The following is a 20426-nucleotide window of genomic DNA, read 5'->3' on the forward strand; positions in this document are numbered from 1 at the left end:
AATCCAGTTCAATACCCACTTGGTCAAGTACGGGGCTGGCCCCATCTACTTGGTCATGTCCGTTCCGGTTCCAATTCCATACCGGCGTTGAAATTCTGAGCCACCACACCATTCTTGTCCGGATCCTTCGACCCGCCCTCGCCTGCTCGCTGCACGGCTGCACCTGCAGTCCGCGCCGGCGTCAGCCATCGCGAAAGCGTCACCCCCGGCCCGTATCGGCTGACCGTAAGAACGGAAGAACCCACCAATCGATCCCCCGTAAAAGAAAGGATAGCAAACAAGCCATCGGTAGCCGTGTCCACGTCGCCAGCCCCCCCGCCCCGCGCCCCGCGCCCGCGCGGCTTGACCATGTGACGAGCCCGCCGGCCTCCACGTTCCCCCTGCCGCGCCAAGTAGCAACGCTTGCATATAGAAACATATACAGAGTAGTATTTCACATCCTCTGACCGCCGCCCACCACCGAAGAAACCACCGGAGCGTGCGGTGGTGATGACGATGACCACACCCGCTGCTCGGGGTGCGCTCGGCGCGTGAGACGGCGAGACCGTGAGAGAGGGCAGGGCAGGACACCGCCGCGGCCCTGGCCGACGCCCACATCAGCTTCCGCGTCGGCTATTTTACTGCGGCCCGCATCCGCATGCATCCGGCTCGCCTTTCCGCTCACCGCCCGCCGCTTCTTGTCCCCCGTGCCTGGCCTCCCTCGTTCCGCCGATTCAGCTCTCCTTCCCAGACACGGGCATCGAGTCACTCATGCATAGTAGTGTTCGCACGGCGTTCCGCCCGTGGCCCGTCTTGAGAAACTAAACAGATAGATAGATAGATAGGGATTATTTATATATTTATCATCGTTACGATGTAAATAGTATAAAAAGTACCATGTGACTTATGTGTTAGTGAGTATGTTAGGCCCGATAGATAGATAGACAGAGAGCAGTAGCGAGAGCGCGGAGTGGGTCGTCCCTGGACTGGACACGAGCGCGCGGAAGAGGTTGCCGGCGGCTGTAGACCCTCACGGCGATGGATATCACGGAGGTGACGGTGGTACACCACGCAGCGCTCGTGCTGGCGGCGCTCTGGGCCGCCGCGGCTGCCGGCTGGGCGCACCCAGCGCTCTTCCTCGTCGCGCTCCTCTACATATTTGCGGTGAGTGCGCATGCTCCATCCACCCGCCCGCCCGAGTCTCTCTCCCCCTCTTGCCTCGAATCGATTGCTTTGCCCCCCGTTTTACTGCTTCTTGCCGAGAACTCGATGAATTACTCAAACTCTGGCTCCCGTTTCTTTACTGCTACATTTGGGTGTTCGATTTGTATATTGCTCCTCTTTTTTTTTTTTTGTGGGCTTCCATATATTCCCCTCATTGTTTTCAACTCAGCATCATTGTTATGAGTAGGATTATTAGAGTTAAATTCAGGAGCACGCTGCATTGTTATGAATAGGGTTAGAGTTAAATTCACGAACACGCTGTCTTTGGTTCCTGATCAACTCATTAACGCATGATAACGTCATGTCTGACCAAAACGGGCCTTGTCATAGCGTTGATGAAAGCAAATCGTTATCATACTTAAGATGCTGGAGATATTCATGTTCATAAGTTTGGTCGATTGAAGGATGATACACGCTTTCTATGATCCTCTGTCTTTTACATCCAATCGTGTAGAAAGAATTTGGAAAGTTAGAACACAGTATACACGGTTAATAGGTGGGCTAATCTTTTTGCCATGACTTCAACTACTAACCAACCCCAGCTAATTTGGGCTAAGTTTTAATCCAACTAGTAACTAGCCCTAGCCCATCCAAATATTCCTGAAGTTTTAGTACAAATTAAGGCTCTTGGGAGTTGGGAGAAGCATGCCCAAAAAAATCTGCAAAAAAAATAAATTGTTTTGCTTCTATTTTCAGCTTATTTTGTAAGCTGCAAATAGGCTTACAAAATATTGTAAGGGAGGGGGACATGCCATCAATTACATTTTATACAATACATGGACTACTGTTTCAACATTAAAATGTTGTATAGAGAGTGGGTGGGCTTCCAGTCAATATTGGAGTCTGTACTTTTGCTTAGGTCAGCAAAAGTAACAAAATAGGAGTACAAGGCAAGGTGTTTTCTCTTTTCTTTTCTTGTCTGTGTTTGTTCCTACTGATATTTCTTGATGGAAACACGTTCCTGCAGAACAACCACTTAGTTCTGAAGGCAGTTTTCCTTTTGTAGTCTATATACTGGCTATGCACCTAGATAAAATACTTGTCTAGGTGTTTTTGCATTGAGGTAATACGTTATATTAACAGACATAAAATAGGAGTACATTTGTTTTGCTCCCAGTGTTCATTTTTTTTTGGGGGGGGGGGGGGGGGGGGGGGGGGGGGGGGGGGGGCGGGGGAGGGGGCAGTGCTGACCAAATTGTGTGCAAACTAGATATAGCCTAGTGGAGCAGTTAAAGTCAATTACTGGTCAATCGTTCACTTTTTTTCTTTTTGTTTTTAGGGAGCATATCATGGCCGATGTTTTGATCATGTGAATCGACTCTGGCTAAAATTTGAATTATTATTAGTATATTATTACTATTTTTTATTGCGTTGGTCCTGTGATGTGGTTACAGTTGCAGAAGGTCCTTCCCTTGGAAATTCAAATTCGATGTTCTGATACTCTACTGTGACCAGTGTCAGAGTTCATTGCAGTGCCCTATAAATTACGGAAAGTTGACCAAAATACCAATAGGCACTTGAACTAATCTCTCTACTAACATCGAATTAGATTTTTTTTCTCTATCAGGCCTCTCAACCTAGCTCGATTTTTCACATGCTGTATGTCAGATTCAGTTTTGGCTTGCTACCCATGTGTGTATCTATGCGACCTTGTTAATATAATAAATTAAATAATATCCTCTTCAAAGAAATTATAATAACGACAAGTTCTATGGCCATCTTAGTACCGTGGACCACAAATTGCATTGAAAAAGATTCCTCTTAAAGGGCAAGGAGCATGATCATACAATGCAGAAACAGTGTTTAGCATCGAAGGTCGAGTCAATACAGTTTTTCAATTATCTCATCACAGTAACAATGTGATTTTTAGGTGAATCAACGTTACACAATGAGGTTATGGAGGCGGATACAGTATGAGGAAAGGAAATGTGCGAATCAGAGAAAGGTACTATAGCTTCTTGATTTAGTGTTCTAGTTCAGCTTTCTTATCCGATTCAAAAGTCTGGTTTACTTCTTACATTTCATTATCTTTTTGGACCAGCTTCTCTCTGATGCAGAGACTGTCAGGTGGCTTAATTATGCTGTGGAAAAGATTTGGCCAGTTTGCATGGAGAGGGTTGCATCCCAGCAGTTCCTTTTGCCCATATTCCCGTGGTTCCTAGAGAATTTCAAACCATGGACAGCAGTAAGTATGGAGTTTCTTAATAGCTGCTAGTACATATAAGATTTCTTTTACTGTATTCATATTTATGCGTTAATTTTGATTGGTTCTCTTGAAAGTTGTAAAACTCAGAAACAAAAAAAGGAATGTAATCTGCTGCCAATTTGTATGCTTACGAAGCTATGCTATATTCCCTTGTATACCTGACCAAATATCCATTTACATTTCATTTGCAGAGGAAAGCAGTAATCCAAAGCCTTTACTTGGGTAGGAACCCACCGATGTTTACAGATATTAGGGTTGTTAACCAATCAACTGATGATGACCACTTGGTGTGTAATGTGAATCTGATATTTTTGTCTCTCAGATATTCGTTTTGTTGACCGTGAAATGGCTAACGTTTACATGCCAGGTTCTAGAGATAGGGATGAATTTTCTTTCAGCTGATGATATGGATGCAAGAATGGCTGTGCAACTAAGGAAGAGATTAGGATTTGGCATTACAACAAACATGCATATAACTGGGATGCATGTTGAAGGAAAGGTGTGCATCATTTCTTTAATCTTATTACAAGTTTGAAGGGCAGGCCTGGTGCAGTGGTGAGAGCTGTCTCACTGAGTCACCAGGCCGTGGGTTCGAAGCAGCCTCTCCACAGATTTTGCGGGGGGAAGGCTTGCCTAGGTTTTTCCCTTCCCCAGACCCCACTCATGTGGGAGCCTCCGGCACTGGGTCTGCCCTTTAGTACAAGTTTGTTGGCCTAGTTTTCTTTTCATTCATCACTGAGTTCTTAGTGTTACACATACTAGTAAGTGTGCATTGGAACTGAGCACTGACATGGATCAGAGCAGCAGATTGCTTTTCAAAAAGAAAATGATGTGTAGACAAGAAAAATGAGTCCATATGAAGAAATAGAAGGCAAATATTCCACAATAACTACAAACAGTTGTCGGGGACTTCCATGTTAGTTCTCCAGATGATCTTTATAAGATCACATGCAAAACATACATGTTGTGTTTACTAAGCCTCTCTAGGGCTTTTGTGCAGGTTCTGGTAGGGGTGAGATTTCTGCGGCAGTGGCCATTTATTGGGCGTGTAAGAGTATGCTTTGTTGAGCCTCCATACTTCCAAATGACAGTGAAACCATTGTTTGGTCATGGGCTTGATGTAACTGAACTCCCAGGAATTTCTGGATGGCTTGTAAGTCTATCTAGTTTAGTTTATTGTTTCCATTTTGCAAAAAAATATTTTATTTTTCAATTACATTTTAATGTCATTACATTTCTCCTAGGTACTCAGTTTCCTTGTTTTTCAAAATTTTCAGGACAGGATGCTGGATGTTGCCTTCGGACAGACACTTGTGGAGGTTACATTTCCTACACCATGAATTCTTAATTAAAAAAAAGCTTGGCCTTTCATTGTGAAGGTTCTGAGTTGCTGCATTGAACTATAGTTTTAAATTGACCATACTTTTACCTGCATTCGTTTGTCCATTGTTGAACAATGGAAGGCAAGAGACGTTCTGTTAAGTAATCTACTGCTCCCCTGTGTGAACGCGCGGCAGGGGCAGGCGCCGAAAGGCTCCCCTGCCGCACTGTAGTCACAACAGGGATAGGCGCCAAAGTCAGCCCTGCTGTTACATCTAGTACTGTAGCAGCATGACAGCCTGACATGTCTGTATACTAGGATTAGATGGGTAGAGTTGTATATATAGTTTCCCACTGCAACTCAGTAAAGAGAGCGAGTTCGGTTTTGCCATCTCCTCTGCAGAGCTCCGACTAACGCCGGTGCTTGTGCTATGTGTGTGTGCGCGCTCTGTTCTCCCTCCCTTCTTCTACCTCTAGCCATAGTGTGTGGTCGGCTCACCCCTTGCCGGAGATCCAGGGGCCAACAAGTGGTATCAGAGCCGTACAGGCGCCGTCGCCGGACTAACCGCTGGCGATGACGGACGGTTCGGAGATGGGCGACAGCAGCGGCGCTGCTGTGGCTGCCCAGCCACGACAGGAGGTCGTCGTGTGCACGGTGCGAGAGGTTAGCGGCACTAATTGGCCGACGCTAACTCGCACCAACTATGGCGAATGGGCGGTGACCATGAAGGTCAAGCTCAGAGCCCGACGGCTCTGGAATGCCATTGACAAGGGCACCGACAATGAAGAAGACGACATATCAGTGTTGGAAGCCATCCTCGCTGTTGTGCCAGCGGAGTACAGGGAGCTGTTGGGGGCGAAGAACTCTACTAAGGAGGCGTGGGAGGCCATTGCGGCGATGCGCGTCGGTTCCAACCGCGCAAAGAAGGCGACGGCCCAGCTGCTGAAACAGAAGTACGCCAACCTCAAGTTCAAGGATGGTGAGTCGGTGGAGGACTTCTCACTCCGCCTGCAAACGCTCATCAGCAAGCTGAGCAGCCACGGTGTCACCATCAACGAAGAAGAGACGGTCTTCAAGTACCTCCACTCCGTGCTGACGAAGTACATCCAGATTGCTCTCTCCATAGAGACGATGCTGGACTTGTCCACCCTCACCATTGAGGATGTGACAGGCCGTCTACGGGCGGTGGACGAGCGCATGGAGCAGGCCACAGCAACGACGAATAGCAGCAAGTTGCTACTGACAGAGGAGGAGTGGGTTGGCCGGATGAAGGAGAAGAAGTCCGGGGAAGCCTCCTCCAGCCGTGGTGGCGATGGCAAGCGCCGCGGCAAGGCTTCTTCAGAGAAGAAGAAGAAGAAGGTCGACCCCAATGCCTGCCGACGCTGCGGGAAGACGGGCCATTAGGCAACGGAGTGCCCAAATCGCAAGTAGGAGAAAAAGGCTGAGGCTCATCTGGCGTAGGCTGATGATGATGAGGCCACTCTCCTGATGACGACGTTCTGTGCACTGCACGACGTTGAGGCCAAGGAGAAGGGAGAGGTAATGGTGGTGGAAGGGCCTGGGAAGGCTCTGAAGACTGTCAACCTCGACGAACCGCATGCCCAAGTCCATCTCGGACGTGTGGGTGGCGAGCAGGAGCAGCGGTGGTACCTGGATTCCGGCGCCAGCAACCACATGACGGGCTCTAAGGAAGCCTTCTCCGAGCTCGACGGCGACGTGACCGGCACGGTGAAGTTCGGTGACGGCTGAAGGGTGACCATCCGAGGGCGCGGCACCATCACTTTAGGTGCCAGAACGGCGAGCACCGCACGCTGACGGATGTATATTACATCCCATAGTTGCATTCAAGCATCATCAGCATTGGTCAGCTGGATGAGCGCGGCAGCGAGGTACTGATCAAGGACGACGTTCTCAGGATCAGGGACCAGGAGCATCGGCTTCTTGCCAAGGTGAAGAGATCCCGAAACCGGCTGTACCTGCTCGACCTGAAGGTGGAGCAGCCCATCTGCTTGGCTGCTTGGCGCACGGAGGAGCTGTGGCTATGGCATGCCCAGTATGGACATCTCAGCTTTGACGCTCTTGGTCGGCTAGAGAAGATGGTGACTGGGCTGCCTCACATCGAGCACGCAGGCGTGCTGTGTGACAACTACCTGGCTGGAAAGCAAAGAAGGCTGTCGTTCCTGAAGACGGCGAAGTACCGTGCGGCAGAGGCCCTCGAGCTGGTCCATGGTGACCTCTGCGGGCCGATCACGCCGGCGACGCCCGGCGGGCGCAAGTACTTCATCTTGCTGGTGGATGACTGCAGCTGGTACATGTGGCTATAGCTTCTGACCAGCAAGACCGAGGCGGTGGAAGCGATTAAGAAGTTCAAGGCGCGCGCGGAGACGGAGAGCGGCAAGGTGCGCGTGCTGCGGACTGATCGCGGCGACGAATTTACTTCAGTGGAGTTTGCTGCGTACTGCGCGGATTAGGATGTGATGCGACACCACATCGTGCTGTACTCGCCACAGCAGAATGGCATGGTGGAGCGGCGGAACCAGACGGTGGTCGGCATGGCTCGATCCATGGTGAAGGCCAAGAGCATGCCGGCAAGGTTCTAGGGTGAGGTGGTGACGACGGTGGTGTTCATCCACAACCGCATGCCCACCAAGGCCCTAAAGGGCAAGACGCCGTTCGAAGCTTGGTATGGGCGCAAGCCGACTATGTCCTTCCTCCGGACATTCGGCTACATTGGCCACGTCAGGAAGACAAAGCCGGTCCTCACCAAGCTGGAGAACAGGAGCACACCGATGGTGCTCCTGGGCTACGCGGAAGGTACCAAGGCGTACCGGCTCTATGACCCACACGGAGGCAAGATGGTTGTCTCACGCGATGTCATGTTCGACGAGAAGGCAGCCTGGGACTGGGACAGTCCGGGCATGAGGGAAGCTGGCGGCTTCACCAGCACCTTCGTCGTCGAGTATTTGGTCATCCACGGTAGTGGAGACACTGGAGAGGAGGTGCCGACCACTCCAGCAACAGAGCCGAGCACTCCGGGAGGGGTTCCGAGCACTCCAGGAGTAGTGCCGAGCGGTCCTGCAGTGACGCTGACCACTCCAAGACGGGTGCCGAACGCTCTTGTAGCGGAGCCGAGAGGTCTTGCAGTGGTGCCGAGCACTCCAGGTGCTGTGCCGACCACTCCGGTGGAACAGAGGACTCCATCGATGCCGATCGAGTTCGCCTCACCTCCAAGCGACATCACTGAGTTCGTGAATGCTTTCCACGACGGTGAGGAGGTGCGGTTTCATAGGCTGGACGACATCGTCGGTGGCACAGGGTTCTCAGGCCTAGCGGGTCGGTTGCTCAATAACCCAAAGCTGCTTCTCGTCGGTGCAGAGGAAGCACCAACGTTCGCGCTGGCCGAGCGCGATGCAAATTAGCGACGGGCGATGCTGGAGAAGATGAAGGCGATCGAGGAAAACAAGACTTGGGAGCTCGTCGATCCACCTCTAGGATGCCGTCCGATCGGTCTGAACTGGGTGTACAAGGTCAAGCGGGACGAGCGCGGCGCTATTGTCAAGCACAAGGCGCGCCTCGTCACCCGAAGCTTTGTCCAGCGCAAGGGCATCGACTTCGAGGAAGTCTTTGCGCCGGTAGCGCGCATGGAGTCTATCCGTCTGCTGCTGGCTTTGGCAGCAGCAAAGGATTGGCGCGTCCATCACCTGGATGTAAAATCGGTCTTCCTCAACGGTGAGCTGGCGGAGACGGTCTTCGTCAGACAACCTTCGGGTTTCGCAGCCAAGGGGGCGGAGCACAGGGTGCTCCGACTGCGCATGGCGCTCTACGGGCTGCGGCAGGCCCCGCGAGCGTTGAACGCCAAGATAGACGCCACGTTGGGCGAGCTTGGGTTCACACGGTGCGCAACCGAGCACGCGCTCTACACGCGGCGACGGGGGAAGGAGGAGCTCGTCGTCGGCGTGTATGTGGATGACTTGATTGTCACCAGCACGCGTGCGGAGAACATCGACAGCTTAAAGCGCGAGATGGCTCATTTTTGAATGAGCGATCTCGGTGCGCTCTCCTACTACCTCAGCATCGAGGTGAGACAGAGGAAGGAGGCGCTCACGCTCGGTTAGAGTGCGTACGCCTCGGAGCTGTTGGAGTGGAGCGGCATGGCTGAGTGCATGCTGTGCGTGACTCCGATGGAGGAGCGACTGAACTTGACAGAGACCAGTATCGTGGCGAAGGTAGATGCAACACTCTACTGGAGCATCGTCGCCGGTCTGCGCTACCTATTCCACACGAGGCCGGACATTGCGTTCGCCGTGGGCTACGTCAGCCGCTTCATGGAGGATCCTCGAGAGGATCACTGGGCTGCGGTGAAGCGGCTGCTGCGCTACGTCAAGAGGACGGTGGATCAGGGGATCGTCTTCCCCAAGACCGGCAGAAGTGGGTTGCAGCTCACTGTGTTCAGCGATGCAGACATAGCGGGGGACATCGACGGACGGTGGAGCACCTCTGGCTTGCTCGTTTTCCTCGGGTCGGCTCCAATTTCATGGCTATCGCTGAAACAGAAGGTGGTGGCGCTGTCCACGTGCGAGGCAGAGTACGTGGCGGCCGCCACAGCGTCTTGCCAACCTATGTGGCTACGCCGGCTGCTGGGCGAGCTGACCTATGTGGAAGCTCACCCGCCAGCACTGATGGTGGACAACCAGCCTGCCCTCGCCCTCGCCCTCGCGAAGAATTCGGTTCTCCACGACCGGAGCAAGCACATCGACGTCAAGTTCCACTTCCTTAGGGACTGTGTCGATGGAGGACAGATCGTCATCGAGTTCGTCGAAACTGGTCGGCAACTCGCGGACATTCTCACCAAGCCGCTCGGCCGTCGTCGGTTCACGGAGCTGAAGATGATCGGCATGGAGGGGGTTCTTGGGTTAGCAGCAGGATTAGGGGAAGAATTGTTAAGTAATCTGCTGCTCCCCTATGTGAACGCACGGTAGGGGCAGGCGCCGCAAGGCTCCCTGCTACTGCAGTGTAGCTGCTGTAGGGGCAGGCACCGAAAAGCTCTCCTGCCGCACTGTAGCCACAGCAGGGGCAGGCGCCAAAGTCAGCCCTGCTGTCACATCTAGTTACTGTAGCAGCATGGCAGCCTGACATGTCTGTGTACTAGGATTAGATGTGTAGAGTTGTATATATAATTTCCCACTGCAACTCAGTAAAGTAAGCGAGTTCAGTTTTGCCATCTCCTCTGCAGAGCTCCGGCCAACGCTGGTGCTTGTGCTGTGTGTATGTGCGCTCTGTTCTCCCTCTCTTCTTCTACCTCTAGCCATAGTATGTGGTCGGTAACGCCGGTGAACGGTCGGCTCACCCTTGCCGGAGATCCAGGGGCCAACACGTTCTGTGTATTTGAATATGTCAACTATTGTAGCCTCAAACATTATGCTCGCCTGCAATGGATGTGCTTTTTGACATGGCTTGGGCATTCACTGAGGCATTTTGTTGGATAGTGTTGTTTTTAAGGATCGTATACAAAATAGCTAAATAACTTTTAGAATTAATTGTTTTGCAGCCCAACATGCTAGTTATTGATCTGGAGAAGTTTGCCTCTGAATCAACAGGTAATTGCTGTAAACTTCTTGTTGTACTGCAATTTGGTTTACTAGTTAGTTGCTCCATTTCAATTGAGTAGGCATATGGGGATAGAAACATATCATAGAATACTCCCGCCCTTTGTGTCGCCCCTCACAGGCAACTCGGGTGGAGTTAGCACTGCCATCCCACGCCAGTCCTCTCCTCTGCTCGTCCTTGCTGCCGGAGGCTGTGCAGCTGCAATGAAGGTGGTGGTGGGGCACTGCTCGTTTGCACGGACTGTTCCACCCATCCTAACCCCTTGGCTTCCTTGCATTTGGCCCGGTGACTACATTCTGCTGGGAGCCTCCCAGGATGGGGACAGCTGGATGGGTGGCGTCCCTGTAGCTTAGATTTGTAGTTCGTCGGTTCGATCTAGCCAGGCTCGCATAGGAGGCACCAAGCACGGCGGAGGGTTGCGCCCCAGGGTGGTGGGGGGCTGCTCAGGCTCGTCTGCAGCAATGATGTGCGTGCGCGAGGCGGTGTTGGGTGGCTCAGCGGTGGGAGCACGGCAGTAGCCATGGCTTCTGTGTGGTTGGCAGGACCCTCCCTCGTGCCTTTGCCGTGTTCATGTCCGAGACATTGGATTATTGGTACTCCAAACTTGGGCTTCGCATATTTAGTACTCTAATGGCTGCACAAAATTGGTATTTATATCATTGACATTGATTAGTATGCCATAATACTTTATTTAAATTTCTTAATTTTATTCTAATCTTTTGGCTCCTGAAAATACCACGATGTCCCTGCCCTTACACATCTCATCCTGGGAGAATCAAATTGTTCTCTCGCCCAGCCACACACCTGTTCGGCGGGACTTCTCGCCCATCCACGGACCCCGCCGCCGCCCATCCACGGATGACCTGCAAAGCGAAGGGGTTCAGCCAGCAACGAAATGATAGTGCCATGCAGGTGCTTCTTTGCCATTGTTGTTTCCTGGCTTTTCCTGGAGATTTACGGGACACAATTTAGTCTGTGCTACTATACTGCCCATTCCAAAAATATAGTGAATACCGGATTATGTAAGTACTGAACAAATTTATGGAATATAATTATCTGAAGATTCATTTGTTGGAGTACAAGTGAATTGCCCTACCAACTTAAGCTTAGGTTGAACTGGTCGGTGCATGCAACGGTCTCGAGTTCGAATCTTAGTTAGCACAATTAAATAAAATAATTGCGGCTCGCTCCTATTCTACGTCTGAGGCCTAAGAGAGCCCCCACGTGTGAGGAGTGTTGGTGTATAAGTGAATTGTCCACCCTTTCCCACCGCCATAAGCTTTTGGGTTGAACTGTTCGGTGCATGCAACTTAATATCATTAAGGCTCTGTTTAGATCTATTAGTTGCTAATAGTTAGCTAGCTAATAGTTCATAACTAATATTAGCTGCTATTAGCTAGTTTTGTCCAACTAGTGCAATAGTTGTTAGTTGGGTGTTCAGCTAACAATTAGTAGCTAGGCCTGTTTGAATCCATGGAGATAATTATAGCAGCTAATTATTAGCCCTATGGATCGAAACAGGGCCTAAGTTAGGCAAGGGAAAAAGCACATGACAAATTTGAGCAGAAGAATTTCTATTGCAAGAAAGATGAGCATGCGGTGCAATTCATCAAAGGCACCAGCACATTTGATCCACCACTTCACTTCTCTAGGCACGTTGTTCCCTCAAAATTTGCAAAATCTTCATTTTATATACATCTGACACAAATAGTAATGCACCATAGGAGTCCATCTCCATCAGGTAGCTGGAGAGGTACTCATTCTCAGACATCTCAATTTGAGTGACATCGCCAGCAATCAGTGGACGGGTGGCGGCGAGAAGCCGAAGGTGTGTGGCTGCGCAAGAACACGATTCAATTCTACCAGGATGACATACCTGATTAAGAGCAAGGCAGCATGGTCCTTTCAGCAGCCAAAAGATTAGAAAAGAAATTAAGAAGGAACAAATAGAGTATTAATCAAGGTGTCAACGATATAAATATCAATTCTGCAAATCCATTGTTTATAAAGTACTAAATATGCGAAGCCCAATGTTTGCAGTACCTGGCCAAGAGGGGGCTGCCGCTTGCCTCTTGTTCGATCAAACCACAGATGCAATCGAGCATTTACTTATCTCTTGTGTGTTCACAATGTTGGCAAAGACACAAAGTTTGGGGCAGTTTTTTTATATTACTTAGCCACATTAACCATGGCAGGATTGCTATATATATAGGACCAAGTGGTCTGCCTTTACAACTGAAGTAGAGATAGGATTGCAACAACTAAAGTAGGAGATAAGGTAGATGATAAGATGCTAAAGCAAGGTAAGGTGCTGATATAGGCACCAACTACTACTACTGCTTCAATTCTCCCCCTAAGCCTTGTGTTGTGCCTTTAGTTGGATTTGAACTATCCCAATTCTAGCGCGAAGCTCCTGGAACTTGATCCACCCAAGTGACTTGGTTAGGAAGTCTACGAGCTGATCCTGGGTGTTGATGTAGCCAGTCTTGATGCTCCCCTCATCCAAACAGCCCCTGATGAAGTGGTACTTCACTCTGATGTGTTTGCTGCGCTCATGGAAGAAGGGGTTCTTTGCCAAGGCCAGGGCAGACTTGTTGTCCACCCTGAGCTCAACTGCTTCGGCTTCTTTGCCTAGCAGATCGCCTAGTAGTCGAGCCAGCCAGAGAGCTTGAGTGGCGGTGGAGGTGGCGGAGATGTACTCTACGTTGCGGTTGGAGAGTGCCACCACCTGCTGCTTGATCGATTGCCAGCTAATCAAGCACTTACCGAGGAACGACAGTCCCACTCGTGCTCTTGCTCATGTCGATGTCGCCGGCGTGGTCGCTGTAACTGTAACCGATGAAGTGCGCTGTGCCGAGACACCTTGGGTAGTGCAGACAGTAGTCAGAGGTGCCCGCGACGTAGCGTAGGATCCTCTTCACAGCTTGCAGATGCTCTACCGTCAATCGCTGCATGAACCGACTGATGTAGCCGAGTGTTGATGAGGTAGCGCAAGCTGCCGACGGTCCGCCGAGCTCGATGATGCACTTGGCGTAGGCAGTCTAGCAGAGAGAGATGCTCGAGTGGTCCTGGTGAACCTTATGCCCAAGTAGAAGCAGAGGAGCCCTAGGTCACTCATCTAGAACAGTAGAACTTCATATCCGCCTTGAACGCCTCCACCTCTTCTTCCTTGGCGCCGGTGATCACCAAGTTGTCGATGTAGACGCCGACGAGCAAAGCACTGCCTCCCATGCCCTGTCGGTAGACAGTTGCTTCGTGTGCGCTCTGCTGGAACCCCATTGCCTTGAGGGTGGCATCCAGCTTGGCATTCCAAGCCCGCGACGCCTGGCGCAGGCGTAGAGGGCCTTGCGCAGCCGGAGAACCTTGTTCTCCTGGCCGGCAACGTAGACCTCTTCCTTCAAGTCATCGTTAAGGAAGGGGGACTTGACTTTCCATGTGGTAGACGTGTCATCCTTCCTGGGCCGCCAGCGCGAGGAGGACGTGAACGCGTCGTCGAAGTCGACTCCTTCCAGCTAGACGAACCCATGTGCCACCAGTCGTGCCTTGTGCTTGACGACCGCCCTGGCCTTATCCTTCTTGAGCTTGAAGACCCACTTGAGGGTGATGGCGCGGTAGCCGGCAAGGAGATCCACCAGCTCCCAAGTCCAGTTCTGCTTCATGACGTCCATTTTCTGCCGCATCATGGCGTGCCAAGCTGTGTCCCCTTCGTAAAGGAACAAGGCTCGCTGTCGTGCGCCAAGTGCAGCTCCGCCTCGATGTCGTGCTGCACCAGTCCAGGGACGGGCAGCTCGCCAAGCATGTTGTCCATGTTACGGTAGCGCAGGGGCTTGCCGTCATGCGCAGCGTCGACGCGATCCTCATCCCATTCTAGTGGCGTGGCGTGGCGTGCACCACAATGCACTGCTCTGTGGATTGAAGCTGGCGATCCCGATGCCTGAAGCGTGGCCATTGGAGCAGATGATCGCGGTGTGGCCGGCGGCGTTGGTGGTGGACTCATCGGAATTGGTGTTGGACCGGGTGCTAGAGTAGGTAGAGATTGTGATGGAGAGCTGCTCCTTCAACGTGCCGCCTTGCTCCATGCCTAGCCTCGTCCTTTTGTCGAACACGACGCCGCACGCCGTGCGCACGCGCTATGTCATAGGGTCGAGGATGCAGTAGGCCTTGATGCCGTCGACATAGCCAATGAACACCTCTAGCATGCTCCGGTCGTTGAGCTTGCCGACATGGTTGAGCTCCTTCACGAAAGCTAGGCAGCCGAAGACGTGGAGGTAGCTAACTGCGGTTTGAGCCTATGCCAGGCCTCGTATGGCATCTTGCCGTTGAGGCTCCTGGTTGGGGGAGCGGTTGAGCAGATGAATGATGGTCATCACCGCCTCATCCCAGTGGATCACGGACATCCTGCGCTGCTTGAGGAGGGCACGCGCCGTGGCCACCACCGCCTGATTGCGGCGCTCGACGACACCGTTCTGCTGCGGGGTGTACGGGGCGGAGAAGTGGCGCTGGATCTCGTCGTCGGCGCAGGACGCCGCGACCTCAGCTGCCGTGAAGTCCCACCGTTGTCCGTGCGCAGCACCCAAAGCTTGCGGCCACATTCCTCCGCAGCATCATGGAAGTCGCCGTCGCCGTAGCGGACCGCGTCCCACATCTGCCGTGCCTGCATCTTTACCTTCATCACCAAGCTCCACTCGTTGTAGTTGGTCTTGGTGAGCATGGGCCATGAAGTGCTCCCGCCAGAGTCCTTGATGATGGTCTGGACGGCTCTTGGCGACCTGCGCTGGCCATGGCGTTCGCGACGGCGCTCCAGCGATGGCGAGACATGGCGGTGCCTTTGAGGGCTCTGCGAGCCTGCGGGATGAGCCGTTCCGTTCTCCACCGCACGCAGGGCTGCAGCAGCGGCTGCCGCAGCAGCGGCTGCCGCAGCTTGGGCCTCGGTCGCGGCCTGCCTGGCCATTTTGGCTGCCCGCGCGGCCGCTACCTCTGCAATGGTGATGCGCGCTTGGCGCGTGTCCACGGCCGCCGGCGCTCCGGCACGGGCTCTGCGTTGGCTGGAGGTGACGTACTGGTTGGAGTGGATGGACATGGCGGCACACAAGGAAGGGGAAGAACCTAGGATCTAGATACCAATTGGTGGCAAAGACACATAACCATGGCAGGATTGCTACAAATATAGGACCAAGTGGTCTGCTTTTACATCTGAAGTAGAGATAGGATTGCAACAACTAAAGTAGGAGATAAGGTAGATGATAAGAAACTAAAGCAAGATAAGGTGCTGACATAGGCACCAACTACTAATACTGCTAATCCAGAGTTTGAACTACAAAATATCTTAGGCATAAGGCTTACTGCTTCATACAAGGCAGGTTTGGGCCTTGATACTTCAGCATTTGAACTTGATTGCTGTTGCGCCTTCACCAATGGCGTCTAATTTCTCTGGCTGACGAGGTTGGCTATATGAAGGGTGCCGAAAGAGCTGAAGAGGGTGTTCAATTCACTTATCATTCTCGTTTCTTGGGAAATACGGAAGCATGGAAACGCTTGTGTGTTTGAGGGAGCATCACCAAACATTCAAGAGCTTTTGCAAACCGTGGGGGGATGAATGTAGTCTTGGGTGCATAGCTTGGTGACCTCTTAGCTAGGTCACTGATCCCAGTTTAATTACCGGTGTGGTTGTGTTTTCCTTTTTTAATCATTGCATAGTCTGCCTTGTTGGGGACCTCAAGTACAGGTTCTTTCTAGACTCGTCTCGTGTCTTTTTCTATCTCAACGCAGGTCAAGAACGACCACGACCAACGGGGGACCTTAGACCTATGCTTTGGTGTGGGACAGTCGCGGGGAGTGGAGTCGAACTTAGGACCTGAGGAGTGCTACTCAAGCCACCTAACTAACTCAGCTAGAGGCCCTTTCGCATCTTAATGAAATGACACACATCTCTCTTCGTAGTTCGAGAAAAAAAAGTTTGGAGTACCAAAAAACCAATTGTCTCATTCCTGTCTCTGGCCGTGGTGCCCCCAAACTTGGGTCCATGTTGCGGCTGTCATGCATCCTTGGATTTGCGGCGATTGTTGCTTGTGGAAGCATTTGTAGTGGTGCTCGCAAGATCAGCAGCTGCTGTGGGGTGGTGCGTTGCTGCCCAGCAACTTTGTGCGAGGGTGAGGTGGTGTTGCTGGGTGAAAGGCTTGGTCGTCCTTTGCCGGAGCTGGCTGTGTGCAGCTGAGTGTCATCGAAGGTGCTCCGAGCGGCACATAGTCTCCATATATACGTTTGGAGTTCCCACACTGCCTCGGTGGTGTTCGGTTCATGTGGGGTATCCGATACTTTTTTGCAGGCATGGTTTTTCTTTACGAGGCTGCACCTTCTTAGTGTCAACTGCCTACTCTGTAGCTCTCTGCTTTCACTCCTGGTTTGAGTTTGCATGGTCGACGTCGGAGCTGCTTGCTATGATGTGGTGATGCTGGGTAACGATGACGAGCTGTGTTATCCTAGGTTTGTTGGTGCGAGCTATGTGTAGGTGGCAGTGTTTTGGTGGATTTGGCTGCTGTCCGCCTCGGGCAATTGGAGCTGCTGGTCACTTCCGTGACAAGCTCGGCAATGGTGATGCACTGCATACTCCGTCATTTGTAGGTTGCCGCTATGTGTACGGTGCTCAGGGTTAGTCGTTTGGGCTGTCGTGCTTAGGTTTTTGCCGGTTTTCCTCAAAAAGTATTGCAAATGTGATGTTTTAGGCCCAATTTCCTTTATACACCAGGCTAACTCGCTTATTCTTGGTGAATTGCAGGAGCTTCCTGCCCTCTTCGAAGAGGTTTTTTGAAAAAAAAAATTGAGTAGGTGTATTCATTTTTGTTGGCTGTTCAAATTTACTAGGCCCACTCAGTTTCCTAAGCCCAAATGCAGTGACTTGTAGCCCATGCCTGCATGGATGCGTGCAGGCATGCAGCTGTACAGGGGAAAAGTTTGTTAGTTGCAGGTAATCTGGTCTGTTATGCTGCTCCTTCGTTTTGGAGCCCAAAAAAAAAACCATGCCAACTAAATAAAAACAGATGGAGTACTCCCGAGGCTAATTGGCCAGTTTGATCTATTGAAATTATTTCTGCCATTACTATAGTCTTCTTAGTGTAGCTTCCGTGCTTTCTTGTTACTAGTATACTGTTTTTTCTTTTGCACTAATAGTTATTCCTATGCAAAATGTCTGAAATTGTTCTAACTTGATGTCCATGTATATCAGAGAACTGGTTTAGTGTTGATGAGAAGCCACCTATCGCATATGCTCGAGTGGAGATCCTGGAAGGTGCTGATATGAAGCCATCTGATCCAAATGGTATGTGGAGTATTTATAAAATGTTAAAAATAAGGAATATGAGTTATTATTGAATTAATGTGGAGCATTCAAGACTTGTATTTAGATAACTTTTCAGAAAAAATGCCTATTGTTGGATCTATGTGCAGGACTAGCTGATCCATATGTGAAAGGACATCTTGGACCCTACCGTTTTCACACAAAGATTCATAAGAAAACTCTTAATCCAAAATGGCTCGAGGAGTTTAGAATACCAATAACTTCATGGGAAGCACTCAATCTTCTTTCTCTTCAAGTCCGAGATAAGGATCCCATTTTTGATGACACTCTTGGGTTGGTCTCCATTAGCCGTTTCTAAGTTTTCATTATAATAGTGCGTACCATACCATTGCTTTATGCCTAATTGCATTTTGTACTTACAAAGGTCACAAATATTTTAAGTACACGTTGGGAAACTCTTACCATTCTGATTAACTATCACAAAAATAGAAGTGAAATGTATCTTTCTTGTCATGTGTGTAGTGATTGTTCCATAAGCATCAACAAATTAAGAGGTGGAAAAAGGCATGATATATGGATTGCACTGAAGAATATAAAGACAGGGAAGATTCACATTGCTGTAACTGTACTTGAAGAAGAAAATGAAAAGGTGAGATTAGGTTTTACTTCGTCCTGGTAATCAGACTGACTTTTATTATTCACTGGACACTGACTAGGTGTCTAGATACATTTTCCTTTATCCCATGACCCAGCATATATGTTTCCATACAGTCTAGAACTGAAAGTTAAGTTCAGACTGAGTGACAACTTGTGTTTTGTGTTCATTGTGCTTGCAGGTTCCTAATGATGAAGAGGAACAATGTGGAATACATAAGGTGAACGAAGCTAGCACACCGAGGTCAAATTTCTCCTCCAGGACCAACCATAGTGAATCTTCTGATGAATTCCAGAAGATGTCTGATGAATTTGAGCCAGTTGACATAGAAGGATCAGAAAAGCCCGATGTTTGGGTGCATCGCCCTGGCAGTGATGTCACCAGTGCATGGGAACCTCGTAAAGGCCGTCCCCGGTGCCAGGATTCCAAAATTCACCGGGAGAATGATGCTTGTAGTGATAGCCCAAGGTCATCAGTGTCAGAATCTCATAGAAGTGACTCCGGCACTGAAGAAGCCACGAGCAGTAAATTGCACCGCCACCTCCACAGGGTCAAGAAGGGTTTGGGCAAGCTAGGTGGAGCAGTGCTCCACCGGAGCCCAAGGAGAGAGAATGACGACGAAGCTTCCCCATGTGTAGCGCCTCACCCAAACATTCGGCCGGTCGGGGAAAGCAGGGTTTCAGTAACATATGTGGTCGATCAAGATCCTGGGGCCAACAGATCGGGGTCAAGACCAGATGACCAGCAGCAAAGCCCTGAGAGAGAGGAGCTGGACAGCCCGACTAAAAGGCACCTGAGGAAGAAGGCGGTGCACATGCCGGGAAAACCGCTCATAACCTAAAGAGCATGTTCAGCAAGAAGGGCCTCGACAAGAGCAAAGAAGAACACCACAGTGATGAGTAAGGCGACGTCGTTGCGATGCAAAAAAAAATGGCGTGGAAGTTGATCCTTCACTACCAAGCATTTGATGACGTTGCGATGCAAAAGGACGGGGTAGAACCGTAGAAGTTGATCCTTCTCTACCAAGCAATTGATGCTGTTGACGCGCCAGAGTCTGTGGCTGATGTCACGGACGATGTGAGGTAAACGCAATCTGCGTGTTATATGCAAGTGACCTTGGTATGAGCATGTGTAGGACTGTAGGTAGTTACTGTAACACCCCAGGTGATGATCATGAGCTTTAGTTCAAAATCTTTTAAAGTGGTGAAAGGTGTTGAGATCGATTCTCTGAAAATAGGTCCCAACTTAAACTTTTTGAAAGACAAAGGCAACACTGTTTTGTTTATATGTTAACCTTTTCAAAAATACACATGTGTAATGTTAATCATGTCTTTTCGTGTGCATCACCTAATCATGAACTCATCTGATCATATGAGAAGTTGCATGAAGACATGAAGTTGGAATCACTTAATCACATAAATGATGAATTGAAACCTTGCTTGAATTGCTTTTGCTAATGAAGTTTAAACATGTGATGTCAATCCACTCTTGCATTCATGCTCAAATAACTCTAAATTAACTATTGAACAAAAGTTAGTAAGGGTTTATGTTTGAAAAATGTGGAGAAAGTACTTAAAATTAGCTAAAACCCTAGTTGAAGCCTTTTTCATATGGTTGTTTTGACTAAGGTAAAACTGTAGGTTCTGTACCTGTTTTGATGTTTGGCCTTAAATAAAAGTTGCAGTCTAAGTTGAATACAACAAACTTTGTTTTTATACCAAACTCTAATTCAACTTGTAAGTGGGTCAAACAGAAAGTTGGAATCTGCTGCTGTTCTCCACCCTTCCCAATGTTTGTTACAAGAATGAAAGTTGGAGTTCATGCCGATGAGAAGGGTCAAGAAAAGTTTGAGTTCAATTGGACTTCGTTTTGATCATCAAGTTGAGTTTCCTTAAATCACTGTTAATCGTGGCAACCATGCAAGAGCGTAGCCCCACCTCCTTGCGCAAGTCTCCCCCTTCCTCGAATTTTTTGCAATTTGGCCCTTTTTCTGTTAAAAATCCACGTTTACCCCCTTGGACGTAAAAAAACCCAACTTTGGACTCTTTTCTCGGCGCCGTGACCTACGGCACTGAGGTAACATGTCTCGGCGTCATAGGTCATGGCGCCGAGGTTAGAGGCGCTGGCAGCATGGACATCT

At 50.1% G+C, this 20426-nt stretch overlaps 1 protein-coding gene across 1 annotated transcript; it reads left to right on the forward strand.

Annotated features, from left to right (window-relative positions):
- Positions 1-441: 441 nt before the first annotated feature.
- LOC136521269 (C2 domain-containing protein At1g53590-like) lies at positions 442-19543 on the forward strand. Its single transcript, XM_066514973.1, is given in 13 exon segments — positions 442-1143; positions 3074-3148; positions 3245-3388; positions 3601-3696; positions 3777-3908; positions 4410-4562; positions 4687-4728; positions 10279-10327; positions 17560-17652; positions 17781-17964; positions 18154-18280; positions 18468-19101; positions 19104-19543. Coding segments are annotated over 13 exon segments (1941 nt in total). The 5' UTR covers positions 442-1017; the 3' UTR covers positions 19190-19543.
- The last annotated feature ends 883 nt before the right edge of the window (positions 19544-20426 follow it).

This window comes from Miscanthus floridulus, chromosome 18, assembly GCF_019320115.1.
Source record: "Miscanthus floridulus cultivar M001 chromosome 18, ASM1932011v1, whole genome shotgun sequence".
NCBI classification, from domain to species: domain Eukaryota; kingdom Viridiplantae; phylum Streptophyta; class Magnoliopsida; order Poales; family Poaceae; genus Miscanthus; species Miscanthus floridulus.